This window comes from Mirounga angustirostris, unplaced genomic scaffold, assembly GCF_029215605.1.
Source record: "Mirounga angustirostris isolate CCGP_5_RB_7025 unplaced genomic scaffold, mMirAng1.0.hap1 SCAF_10, whole genome shotgun sequence".
Lineage (NCBI taxonomy): Eukaryota > Metazoa > Chordata > Mammalia > Carnivora > Phocidae > Mirounga > Mirounga angustirostris.
The window spans coordinates 75,074,712-75,089,150 of NW_026991718.1; the positions used below are offsets into that span (position 1 = coordinate 75,074,712).

Here is a 14,439-nt window from a genome sequence, read left to right on the forward strand (position 1 = left end):
ATGAAACCTGAATCCCCTGAGAGTACTATTTGCTAGGGTAAGAACTTTCTAGTTTCATCCTGCAGTTAATAGGGAGTTAATAAGCAAAGATTAAAACAAGCATTCATTGAAGAGTAAACATCAGTGACCAAAAGCTACCTGAAAATAAACTCAGCTACACTAATAGTTAAAGAAAGGCATCCTAAATCACTAGTGAAATACCACTCTTTACCTGGAGAGAATTTAAAAGCAGAATGACACTGAACATTGTTGAAAATATGTGGAAATTCTAGAAATGGATTCAAAGAAATTCGCTGGACTTGTACTCAGAGTTTAGGTTTTGGAGATGTCTACGGTAGTGGTACTTATTATAAGAAAAATGATTGGAAGAACCTAAATGTGTAGTGACTGATATTAATGCACCGTTAATGTTTTTGAAGAACGCTGAAGGATACAGGGGAAATGTTATGTTCTACAGTTTTAAAAAAGTAGTATGCACACTGCAGCTTTAGTGATGTGGAAACAGTGAGTGTGCATAAATACACACACATACACACTTATACAGAAACATAAATTATAAATAAACTAAAAGAATACACATCAAAATATTCATAGCTATTTTTTCTTTTCATACTTTTTGCATTTTTCAAATGTCTATATTGAGTATGTATCATGCTCACGGTGAGGAAAACAACATCATTTTAAATTGCACATATAGGTATCAATATATACCTGCAGCGGTCCTGGTTGATTCTGTGGCTGTCTCCGTCTTGTCTGTTTAATGAGCTGACAGCAAATTTCATTCTGGAGCTCAGGATGTGTCAGACAGATTTGCAAAGCACTCTGGGCTAGAGATATATGATAATCAATCGCAGGGGAGTCAACTGCTGCATTTATAAAAAGCTGGCATGTCTGAATTAAAAAAGAAAAGATATATTCAAAGTGAGAAATGATTAGATTTATTCTGCACGAATTATATTGATTCTCTTCATAGCAGTAGTTTTTGTTTAAAAGGATGGAAAAAGATATATTATGATAACACTAACCAAAGATATCTGGAGTGGCTACATTAAAATCAGACTAAGTAGATTTCAGAGCAAGGAATTCTGCGAGAGATAAAGAGGGTCATTTTATAATGACAGTGGGTTCAGTTCTGCTAGAGGACATAACAATCCCAAATGTTTATGTACTTAATAACACAGCTTCCAAATATATGGAGCAAAACCTGATAGGATTGCAAGGAGAAACAGACAAATCCTCAATTATAGTTGGAGATTTCAATATCCCTTTCATAATAATTGAGAGAACAAGTAGACAGAAAATCATTAAGGATTTAGAAAACTTCAACAACACTATTAACCAACTTGACCTAATTGACATTTATAGAACACTCCACCCAAGAGTGGAATATGCGTTCATTTAAAAAGTATACAGAACATTAATGATCTGTCATCCACCAGACTATAAACTTCATATGAACAGTGACTCTGTCTTATTTATCTTTGTATTCTCTACACAGCATAGAGTGACACAGTAAATGTTTAATGAATTAATGCATTTAAAATCTGATTAAATGTAATATATATTAAGAAAGGTTAAAGGGAAGTGTTCATAAACACAAATGGTTGGCTTTAACTACCACGTTGTTATATATAGTGGGTAGTCTTTACCTCTTCTGAGAACAGAATATAATCAAATAAATTGACTCTCTAAAGCACTGTGCCCAAGCATTACATGAAATGCTCCATGAAAAAAAGATTTCTACCATTAAATTTCATCACGGTAAGGAAGTACCTATCATTATTTTATGAATGGTGAATTTGTCAAATGCCTTTTCAGCATCCATGGAGATGACTGTCTATGATAATAAATCATAGTAATAGACACCCTAATATTTAGCCATCCTTGGTTTCCTGGAATAATTCTTTTAGTCATCATTTGGTATTCTTTTAAAGCGATGCTGGTTTCTGTTTACTAAGATTTTACTAGTTTTTGCATGAAATGCTGTTTTGTACAATCTTTTCTGGGGTTTGGTATCAAAGTAATATTTCACAAAAAGAATCAGGTGATATGATGACTGAGAATTGCTTCAGAGTAATCCAATGTTGGGGAGCAATGGGAGTGGGGAGATGAAAACAAAACCAGCCATGTGCTAACAACTGTGAAGCTTGGTGACAAGTGCTTTGGACCTCATAATATTTTCTCAACTGTTACATAGGTTTGAAATTTTCCAAATTAAAAAGTAAAAGTAAAAAACAGAATTGAGGAAATGTCCTTCTTTTTCCATGCTTGGGACATTTAAAGAGGATTAAAATGATCTATTCTTATAAAGTTTGGCAAATTCCCCTATTTAAATTTCATTCTCCATTCAATTTGGGCCATTTATACTTTTTTTTTTTAAAGATTTTATTTATTTATTTGAGAGAGAGAGAATGAGAGAGAGCAAGCACATGAGAGGGGGGAGGGTCAGAGGGAGAAGCAGACTCCCCACCGAGCAGGGAGCCCGATGTGGGACTTGATCCCGGGACTCCAGGATCATGACCTGAGCCGAAGGCAGTCGCTTAACCAACTGAGCCACCCAGGCGCCCTGGGCCATTTATACTTTATTATAATGTTCATTATTTCATTCAGATTTTCCAACATAGTTGTATGGAGTCTTTCTTGCTTGGGGTATTTGTATGTTCTACAGGAGGATTTTTTATTTTTTTAAAATTTTTATTTATTTATTTTTTAAGATTTTATTTATTTATTTGATATAGAGAGAGAAAGGAGAGAGAGAAGCAGGCAGAGGCAGAGGGAGAAGCAGGCTCCCTGCTGAGCAGAGAGCCCGACATGGGACCCTGGGATCATTACCTGAGCCGAAGGCAGACGCTTAACTGACTGAGCAACCCAGGTGCCCCCATTATGGTAATTTTAAAACATGAGCAAAAATAGAGAACGGTGTAAGGATCACACATATACCCATTACCCAGTGTTAACAATCATCAGCATTTTGTCAAACTTGTTTCATTCAAACCCCCTTCCACTTTTTTCTGGAATATTTTAATGTACGTCATGTTATTTTATCAATAAATAGTTCAGAATGGATCTCCAATTGATAAAGGTTTTAGTCCATAACCACTATATCATATACCTCCAAATTAATAATAATTTATGTTATCTAATAAACAGATGATTTTTTGGGGATGGGAGGAATGTAGGCAAGAAGAAGCCAAAAGAAAGACAAAAATTGAGACTCTAAGAAACTAGGGCAAAATGAAACACCAAGGTCCTGGTGTGGAGTGGAGACCTGAATCCACAGAAGGTACACAAGATTCTGAGACTGGAGGAAAGGAAGAGAAAGAAAATAAATGAGAGAATGTCTGTCAGAGAGAGAGATTTGAGGTGCTCATGTCTGATGCTCTCTAATTTTCTCAGTGAAACAGAAGGTAAGTTTGTTGTGAAGAACATTATTGAATAGGGAGTTTGGGGGTGGGGTGTGACCAAAGACAAGCAAAAGAAGAGGCAGTCAGCCCTAAGGAATGAAGACCACGCATTTATACTGGCTCCAGTCTACACATGGTTGCATGATGTTCTCTAGCTGTGTGCATTTGATCAATGTGGAAGTGGACAAGACTGATCTATGTTGGGGTTTGGCTGAAGAATGCATGGAATTATGGGTCCCAAGGAACTGACTATTAATGAAAGCCATCTAGGCTGGATAAAGAAGGAAGAAAAGCCAAGAAACAGTTATTACCATGCTCTCTCTTTTTTTTTTTTTTTAAAGATTTTATTTATTTGAGAGAGAGAGAATGAGAGAGCGCACATGAGATGGGGGAGGGTCAGAGGGAGAAGCAGACTCCCTGCCGAGCAGGGAACCTGATGTGGGACTCGATCCAGGGACTCCAGGATCATGACCTGAGCTGAAGGCAGTGGCTTAACCAACTGAGCCACCCAGGCGCCCTACCATGCTCTCTCTTGATCTCAAAGAAAATAAATGACTCAAAACAAGGGTCTTAGGATGAAAAATGGAAGAATAAGAAAATAAGAGAACTCATAGGCTAAGAGATTATGGTTATAGAAAGAGATATTAGAATTGAAGCTTGTAGAGGTGGTATACTTATAAGGAATGGTGGGGTCAGGATACGGACATGGAAAATGGGAAGGTGAAGCTGACTACAGGTGAAGCTTACAGGCATTAAGGTCAGGAATCTTAAGAACATGGCACTGGTGAGTGAAGTGAAAATAAAGTCATTCAACATAATGGCAAAATTTGAGGTTGAGGGCGCTTGGGTGGCTCAGTCAGTGAGGCGTCTGCCTTCTGCTCAGATCATGATCCCAGCGTCCTGGGATTGAGTCCTGTGTCAGGTTCCCTGCTCAGCAGGGGAGCCTGCTTCTCCCTCTCCCTCTGCCTGCCGTTCCCCCTGCTTGTGCTCCCTCTCTCTCTCTCTGTTAAATAAATAAAAATCTTAAAAAAAATTTGAGGTTGAAAGAATGTGAATTGGGAGCCAAAATCCTTAATGAAATTTGAAGAGTTACCAGAAAGTGACTGATGACAGAGATGAGGGGAAAAAGAGTGATATAGTTGAATGGCAAATGGCAAAACTTTCAAGTGGTCAGGGATTTCTAACAGAAGTTGAGTAAGAAGGATTAAAGAATAGCACTGGAGAAGAAGGGTGTTGACCCCTCTCTTCCAATACTGAGGGAGATGTGATGTGAGAAATCTCTCCTTTTGAGAGGCTGAAGGGAAAATGATTCTTCTCATATTAAGTGTTTTACACTGCCCAAACCATTCATAGTTTATTTAAGTAAATCCCAAATCCTCACTCAGAAAGCATATTAAATTCACCTAATTTTATCTCAGTAGATTTTCTTAATAATAAAAATGATGATGATGATCACATTTTGAATTTTTTCGGAGAGAGCGAAACTTTACAACCTAAATTATTTACTTTTATTTTTTCCAATTAAAATTTTAACAATGTATAAGCCCATATAAAGTTTTACCTTAAATAATTTAATAGCTTCTGTCTGTAGAGCTTCAGAAGGTAGTGTTGTCAATGGGGAAATGATTCCTTCTTTGCTGTGACACAAAGTAGGGTGTCTCCATATCTGAGAAGCTAATACATAATAAAAATGTGAACAGAAAACAGAAGAATCACTTATTTTGCCCTCCCATTAATTAGTCCTTTAGAAATTAGCTCATTCAGGCCTAGCTCACAACCTTAAGTCATATAGGTCACGAAAAACCTTTGGCAACATTATCTTATTTGTTTCCAGGCCATTGGGATTCTCATGTTTCTGTTTTGAATAAACTAAGTCTAGGAAAGTTTGGTCCTAATATTCTAGGCTAAAACAAGTCTACCAGAGCACTATCACATTGCTGAAATGTGCTAAAGATTGGTGATCCAGGTAGGAGATACCTCTGAGAAGGAGCTGGTGAGAGACAGAGGAAGAGAATCCAAAGTAGAGGGAGATAAAAGATAAAGAGAAACTTGAAGTCTTTCCTAAAAATCAGTATTTTTAAAATTCCTATGCTAGATACTACAAATATGATCTCTGTATTATGTAAAGCATAGCACAGAATCTATACTCTCAATAGGGACACCTGAGCCATAAAAAAATAATTTCAATGCAAAGCAACAAATGCTATAAAAGAGTTAAATGCAAAGTGCCTTGAGACATACTTTTAACATTTATTAAGTATCTTCTATGAGCCAGATGCTAATGTGGAGTAGGCTTGCTGATGGGGGGAGCTCCTAAGGTAGGTAGGATTTTATCAGGTTAGTTAGAAATGTGAAGGAAGGGGGGACTTTCAGGCAGAAGGAGTAATGTGAGCAAAGGTAGAACGGTTACAGGACATGGCAATCAGGGACTGATGGTGTCCCTGGAGTCTAAGAACCACAGTAAGAGACTTGGCCTATGACAAACAAAGCCAATGAAAAGATGGGTACATTGCAGGGAAACAGGAACTCACAAAGTAAAAATCAATTAGGCTAAGGGGGTTGGGTCCATTTCATATAGCCTTATATGTTGTGAACTTACAAGGTTCTCCTTCAATATTTAGCAGTTTGCAAACGAGTTGTTCAAATTCTGATCCAACATTTACATTGTTACTTCCTGCTGCAACAGTCAGATGATAAAGCCAAGTGTCCTTAAAGTCAAAACACATTAACAGAGATGTTAACCAAGATATAATTTTTGATGACTTAAAGAAAAAACAACTTGTATAAACAGTAGAAAACTCTGACACTGAAAAAATTCTTTAATTTTTAAATAATAACCAAAAGCCACCTAGTCAAACAGTTCTGAAGCAGGTTCACTTGAATTATGCTCATAGTGCCTTTTCCCATTGTTCACATTTTTATTGTTTTCTATAGATGTTTCTTAGAAAACCATGATAAAATTAAGGAAGTTAATATGATGTTGAAAGACTAGAATAAATATAACCAGTTCATATTCTTTTAAGAAACATAATAAAATCTATCAAATTTAAAATCTGACTCCCAATACATATGAATAACACATACAAAATACTTGGGAAATCCAGAAAATATAAAGAAGAAAATAATACCCAGAAAGAACTTACCTCAACACAAGAAAGGCCATATAAGAAAAGCCCACAGCTAATATCATACTCAATGATAAAAAACTGAAAGCTTTTCCTTCAAGCTCTGGAACAAAGCAAGGATGCACATTCTTGCTACTTCTATTCAATATAGCACTGGAAGTCCTAGCCAGAGCAATAGGGTAAGAAAAAGAAATAAAAGGCATCCAAATTGGGAAGGAAGAAGTAAAATTACCTCTTTGCAGATGACATGATCTTATACATAGAAAACCCTAAAGATTCCACAAAAACATTGTTAGAATAAATGAATTCAGCAAAGTTGCAGGATGCAAAATCAACATACATAAGTTAGTTGCATTTCTATATATTAACAATGAATTATCCAAAAGGGAAATGAAGAAAATAATCCATTTACGAGGGAATCAAAAAGAACAGAATACTTAGGAATAAACCTAATAAACCAGGTGAAAGACTTATATACCAAAAACTATAAAATACTGATGAAATAAATTAAAGCAGATACAAATAAATGGAAAGACATTTAGTATTCATGGGTTGGTATAATTAATGTTATTAACTACCTAAAACACCCCCAGATTCAGTGCAATTCCTATCAAAATCCCAATGGAATTTTTAACAGAAATAGAAAAACCAATCCTAAGGAACCACAGAAGACCCCGAATAGCCAAAGCAATCTTGAGCAAGAACAAAGCTGGAGGCATCACACTTCCTGATTCGAAATATATTACAAACCTACAATAATCAAAACAGCTTGGTATGGCATGAAAACACACATATAGGCCAATGGAATAGAACAGAGAGCCTGGAAAGAAACCCATGCGTATATGGTCAACTTATCTGTGGCAAGACTGCCAAGAATACATAATGGGGAAAGGATAGTCTTCTCGATAAATGGTTTTGGAAAAACTGGATACCCACATGCAAAAGAATGAAATTGGACCCTTATCTTACACACACATAAAAATCAACTCAAAAATGGAATAAAGACTTAAACATAAGACCCGAAACCACAAAAGTCCTAGAAGAAAACATAGGGACAAAACTTCTGGGCACTGACCTTGGTGATGATTGCTTAGATATGATACCAAAAGCACAGGCAACAAAAGTAAAAATAGACAAGTGCGATTATACTAAACAACAAAGCTTCTGCACAGCAAAGGAAACAATCAACAAAATGAAAAGGCAACGTATGAAATGGGAGAAAATATTGCAAACCATTTATCTAATAAAGGGTTCATATCCAAAATACATAAGGAACTCCTACAACTCAATAGTAAAAAAACAAATAACCCAATTAAAAAAATGAGCAAAGGAAAAAGAAATGGGCAAAGGAACTGAATAGACATTTCTCTAAAGAAGACATGCAAATGGCCAACAGACACATGAAAAGGTGTTCAACATCACTAATCATCAAGGAAATACCAATCAAAACCATAATAAGATATCACCTCACACTCACTAGAATGGCTTTTATCAGGGGTACCTGGCTCAGTTGGTTAAGCATCTGCCTTTGGCTCAGGTCATGATCCCAGTGCCTGCCCCCCAAATCGGGCTCCCTGATCAGCGGGGAGGAGTCTGCTTCTCCCTCTGTCCCTCCCCTGGCTCATGCTCACCCTCTCTCTCTCTCTCTCAAATAAATAAATAAAATCTTAAAAAAAAAAAGAATGGCTTTTATTTAAAAAAAATGGTAACAAATGCCGGCAAGGATGTGGAGAAAAGGGAACACTTATCCACTGCTAGATGGAATGCAAACTGGTGCTGCGGCTATGGAAAACATTATGGAGGCTCCTCAAAAAAACTAAAAATAGAACTACCCTATGATCCAGCAATTGTACTTCTGGGTACATATCCAAACAAATTGAAACCAGGATCACAAAGAGATATATGCACTCACATGTTTATTTGCAGCATTATTCACAATAGCCAAGACATGGAAGCAGCCTAAATGTCCACTGACAGATGAATGGCTAAAGTAAATGTGGTATATACATACAATGCAATACTATGCCTTAAAAAAGAAGGAATAATTTATAAAAGTTGTTTATATGTTAATGATATAGTAGCCATCCATGAAATATTTTATTTTTTGTATTATCCTTTTGGTTCTGTTTGTGATTTTATTTGATACAGACAAGTATTTCAATTTTTTTAATTTTTTTTTTTTTCATTTGAGAGAGAGAGAGCACGAGCAGGGTGGAGGGTCAGAGAGAGAGGGAGAAGCAGGCTCTCTGCTGAGCAGGGAGCCCGATGTGGGGTTCGATCCCAGGACCCCAGGATCCTGACCTGAGCCAAAGGCAGATATTTAACCAACTGAGCCACCCAGGCACCCCTCAATTTTTTGTAGTCAAATATATCACCCATTTCTTTTTTTTTAAAGAGTTATTTATTTATTTGACAGACAGAGATAGTGAGAGAGGGAACACAAGCAGGGGGAGCGGGAGAGGGAGAAGCAGGCTTCCCGCTGAGCAGGGAGCCCGACGCGGGGCTCGATCCCAGGACCCTGGAATCATGACCCAAGCTGAAGACAGACGCTTAACCGACTGAGCCACCCAGGCACCCTAACACCCATTTCTATTGTGATTTCTTACATTGCTTTTTCTTTTTAGAAAGTGCCTTCTATTCAGAGATCAGATAAAGGCTCTTTGAAAAAATAATTTCATTTAACTCTTTACATTCATTTAGAACTATGTTGCTATATGTATGAGATGAAAAACTAATGTTTTAATGTTCCTAAATAGCCAATTTCCTCAATATATACTGAGCATACCATACTACGTATTGAATAATCCATTACCTCCCCCTTGATCTGTGATGCCTCTTTTATCACAAATTAACTTTTATATATTTATTTTATATTATATTAACTTTTATATTGTTTACTTATTACACATACATATAATACATATAATAATTCATTTTCAATTGTATCTAAACCAAAATTTTGTTGAAAATGAGTCAAAAATATAAGGGGGAGGCCTTAGAGTCACCCAAAAATACTCAGTCTAAGAGATCCACATTTTGAACATAAGGTCCCTTTGTCTTCTGCCTTCATGTACTAATTTCAGCCTTGAGGTCACTTTTAACGAGAGGATAGAAAAATGACACATGCAAACAAGGCTAGCTTCCAGGGACATGAAGAATCTCTGAAAATAGAGCTGAAGGTCTTTAATAAAGTTCTTTTTGTGTCCATAAAATTGATTTGATAATTATTACCAGTACTTAATGACATCAGTGTACACCATTCAAATTCAACCAGTAAGTCCCTAGGTACCTTTTCATGCTTGGATCCAATCAGGAGGTAAGTTGGACCTTGGTCTTTCGGGTGGATCACGATGGTGTAATGTGTGGATAACAGACTTCTCCCACTGGCTTCATAATCTTCATCTGAATCACAGGATCTATCAACTTCTTCAACTTTAGCCTCCCAGAGTTTGATCTGACCTAAAGGAAACTAAAGTAAATGTTAGTGATTGTGAGGAAGGCACTTTCTAGGTCTTTTCCTACTAAAACTTTTCATAGTCCCTTTCATTCTTACCTTTATAAAGCATATCTTTTTTTAAATGAATGCCTAAAGTCAGTTGGGTTATCTACATTGTTACAAAGTAGTAGCCACAACTAAAATGCCCAACTGTAATATAAAAGAACAGTTTGAACACTAGACAAGAAGCTACTTCTGTGCAGTGGTTCAGATTATTCATTACACTAAAATGATCCATTACCTAGTCAAGCAATTACATAATTCAGTCAAAGTATTCATTTGACTTCCTCCTCCCTCCCCCCCACCCTCAGAATTTATTTGATTAAGGTACTGGATCAAAAGGACAGTGTAGACAAAGTCTCAATACTATTCATATAAAAAGTGACAAGGTTAGGCAGCTGATACAAAGAAGTGTGATTAACTATCACCCTAAACCCCAGTGAGAAGTGTTTTGAGGGTATTTATTAACACATATATCACAAAACACTGCTGTGATTTCTTCCATCTTATGTAAGGAGTAAAAAAACTTCCTAAAACTGATTTACATTGAATTTTACCTACTTTTATTGACAAAAGCAATCCAATCTGTTGTGTTGAACATTTAGCATATTTGTTTTAAAACTTTTGCTTTAATTAAGTACATTTATTCCAGGAAAATACATGGTCTGCTTCAAATTAACAGCTTCTAAAATATTTTATCAGGTTTGCATTTGCAGTCTGAAAATGTTTGTTCTAACCTGAAGGATATTTACCATCATCCATTTTCATGCTCAGGCCCAGGGCTCAATGCTTGGATTTTTTTTTCCCATCTACACTCAGTCTCTGGGTGATCTCATCCAAGCTGATGGCTTTAATACTGGCATAATTAGCTACTCTCATATTTGTACCTCTGGACTCACTATCCCTACTTAGCTGTCTTAATAGCATCTCAAACAACCTGCTCTGCCCAGTCTTCTCTATCCCTCAGTTGTTGGCAACTTTCTCTGTTTAGTCCCAAACCTTGGCATCAGTACTAACCTTCTCACTATTCCTCAAACACACCATGCACACTCCTGCCTCAGAGCCTTTGCACTTGCTGTTCCTTCTGCCTGGCATGCTATTGCCTGAAATATCCACATGGCTGCTCTTTTACTTCCTTTAGAACCTAATTAAAATGTCACCTTCTCAGTGAAGTCTTACCTGGATATCTTATCTAAGCTGAATTATTATCTGCCTAATAGCTGATTAATACTACAAAATTAATTCATTTAACCAAATGTATTGTCTTGCATGGGAAACATGACTTTTCTCCATTAAATTAATAACTATTTTCTCAGTGGTCACTATGAGCAAAGCACTCTTCTGGGCACTGAAAGAAGAAAATTTACTTCTGAAGGAAAAAACCCACAAAATTACTTACCTACATGCTTTCAAAAAAAGAAAGGCAGGAAAACAAAAACCAAATAAATAAATAAAGAATAATATTTTTTACTTATTAAATAAATAAAATTTTATTTATGAATATTTTTATTATATATTTATAATAATAAATAGATAGCAAGCTTTTAAAAATGGGATAAAGAAAATTAATTCTACTGTGATAATATATGACAATACTATCTTAATTATGTTTAGGCATATCCAATCATATGAAAATCAAGAGTCCATCCAACCATCCAACCCAACATTTAAAGATGATATTCATTTTACCAAAGGATTCATCAAATCACTATTCCAAAAAAATTGTAAATAGACCTAGTGTTTTTACATATTTTGACTGAATAAAAAAAGATATCGATCCAGATTAAAAACACATTTGTTTCTGAAAGAGCTATCGCATGCAATGAAGTAGGTCTATAGAGATTCACATGCATTCTCAATAGTTTCCCAGTGATTATAATGGATTTCTACTCATTCATCTACATTCTTCTGACTTGTTTCTTCTGTGACCAATGTTATCCATTTTTATTACATTATTATTATTAGTGAGAATATTTAAGTTCTACTCTTTTAGCAAATTTTAAATAATGTCCTCTTTATAAAACACATTATAGGAAGTATAGAAAGGTATAAGAGAAGGAAAAAAAATCATTCGTAAATTCTACCATCACAGATAATTATTCAACATTTTGGAATAGTTCTTTTTTTTTTTTAAGATTTTATTTTTAAGTAATCTCTACACCCAACACGGGGCCTGAACTTACAACCCCAAGATCAAGAGTCACACGTTCCACTAACCAAGCCAGCCAGGCACCCCTTTTTTCATATAGTTCTTTCTGATCTTTTTGCTATGCATATTTTTACGTAGATGTGCCAGCCTGAGAACTAAAAATTCGCCATCCCAACTATTCACTTCTAAAATCTCGCAGTAATTGCAGAAGAGAACTTGGGAACTCTGTCTGTCAGAATCCCCTTCTCTCCAGGGTTCTCAGTTAGGGCCTGCCTCTGAGAGAACCTACATGAGGTGCGGAAAGTAAGGGAGAAGAAGTCGTGACTCTCTCGAAACACTTGCAGTCTGGTGCGTGGGCTGATGGGAGCGTCACAGAGCTTTCTCCCAAGCTGTGGAGGACCAGCTGCCACTGCGCTTTGGGCTCAGATCTCCAGCGGCAGCTTCCCTGGCCTCTGTTCCCCCAACCTTTCTAAACGTTACAGACCTTTTCTAAAAGTGATGGATGTCCCTAACTCTATATTAGAACTGTCAGACCTGGAATACAGAGTGCCTTCTGTTTTCCTGACTTAAAATTAGTCGGGATTATACTGAATGTTCAATTTTGTATTGTGCTTATCCGTGTTGCCTCTTTATGTTAGCATCTTCCCACATGACTTCAGAGGTGTCATTTTTCGTGGGTTAATTTCCACCCCGTGAGCAATACTGAGAATAATGGCATGCATCTTAAATACATACTGGTCAGAACTAGAGTGCCATCTGAAAATGGAACAGAGAAATAATAACTGACCTACATGGTCACTGGAGCAAGAAGTCTGGTCTCATTAACACAGTAATCAGTCACAGACTGCCATTCTTTGTAGCTGGCATCATTCTGTGCAAGTCCTTTTGGCCCCTGTTGGTTCAGCTTTTAGTCTCAGGAATCCAAAGTTGATGCGGAGTACCCACAGTGACAACTGGGCATACATTTCACCTTTGAAAGCTATCCCATCTTTTCCTCTGAGAGTGAAGATAACTGAAGTTCTTTTTGGGAGGAGATTAGTTTAAAAATGAATACAAGGGGAAAATGAAGGGGGGGAAATCGGAGGGGGAGACGAACCATGAGAGACGATGGACTCTGAGAAACAAACTGAGGGTTCTAGAGGAGAGGGGGGTGGGGGGGATGGGTTAGCCTGGTGATGGGTATTAAAGAGGGCACGTTCTGCATGGAGCACTGGGTGTTATGCACAAACAATGAATCATGGAACACTACATCAAAAACTAATGATGTAATGTATGGTGATTAACATAACATAATAAAATTTAAAAAATGAATACAAGGATATAAATAGGTAGAAGATGGATAGAATCACTGGATAGATAAAGTGGTATCCAGGGATTTGATGGCCTGGGACAGGCCTGGATTCTTGTCCCTCCCCAGATTTTTCTTTCCTATCTTGCTGTCCCCTTCCTTCAACCTTACCTAGTCTGTCAGAACCTGGGAAAAATGAGAAATTGACAGTTGGGAGTGGGGAAGACTTTTCTCTTTTAAGACCAAGATGCATTCCTTAAAAGTTGCTAAGACTTCTAATTAAGAATCAAGAACCCTGTAAGTATGTGATTACCGCAGTAATAAATTTTATGCAAGATTTCAACCTTATCAAAAATTCTAAAGTTTTAGCTAGCAGTGGAAGTGTGAAAGAGAACACTTTAAGCCACAACCAACAAAAATTTCTCTAATAAGCTTATTAAAAATATATACATACCTTATCTTCTTGACTACGAAAATAATATAATGTTTTTCCTATAAGAGTACACCAGACTCTTTTGGAGTAGCCATGCTTTACCTGAAATCATATTTCAAAGAATTACAAATGTAGCTCAGAACTCGGACACCTTGAAGTATAGCATATACACTCTACCTGAAACTCTGTATGTATCCAGTTTGCTCAAGGTATAAATGATATTCCAACTAGATTGTCCAAATGCAGTTTAAGATTGACCTGTTCCAGCAGTAGCAGGGCATGTCTGGCTTTGGTGTTCACCATTTAACACTTAAAAAATGTTTGCTGTATACTATGCCTAGGGTTGAGAATTCAAAGACGGATAAAACAAGATGCCTATTTTACAAGTAAGTGTATTTCATAGTTTCCGTATTTCACAGATTTTCAATAACCTTGTGGCTCTCTGGGTTAACCTCCTAATAATGTTAGAAATGAGAAGATTAAAATCTAAAAAATTCTAGTGCTCTCCCAAATGTTAAAGATTCATTCATTCAAAACATTTGAT

At 36.5% G+C, this 14,439-nt stretch overlaps 1 protein-coding gene across 3 annotated transcripts in view; it reads right to left on the reverse strand.

Moving 5' to 3' along the window:
- Positions 1–14,439, reverse strand: part of PLEKHH2 (pleckstrin homology, MyTH4 and FERM domain containing H2) — a 106,447-nt gene that overhangs the window by 28,910 nt on the left and 63,098 nt on the right. For all 3 annotated transcript variants that reach the window (XR_010405723.1, XM_045885091.3, XM_064572553.1), the window contains exons 16-20: positions 13,917–13,997; positions 9,819–9,998; positions 6,004–6,112; positions 4,966–5,078; positions 712–891 (exon numbers count right to left, since the gene is read on the reverse strand). Coding sequence is in view for 2 of the 3 variants with exons in the window: in XM_045885091.3 (XP_045741047.1) it covers positions 712–891; positions 4,966–5,078; positions 6,004–6,112; positions 9,819–9,998; positions 13,917–13,997 (663 nt within the window). In the remaining variant the exon portion in view is untranslated. The remainder of the gene's footprint in view (positions 1–711; positions 892–4,965; positions 5,079–6,003; positions 6,113–9,818; positions 9,999–13,916; positions 13,998–14,439) is intronic.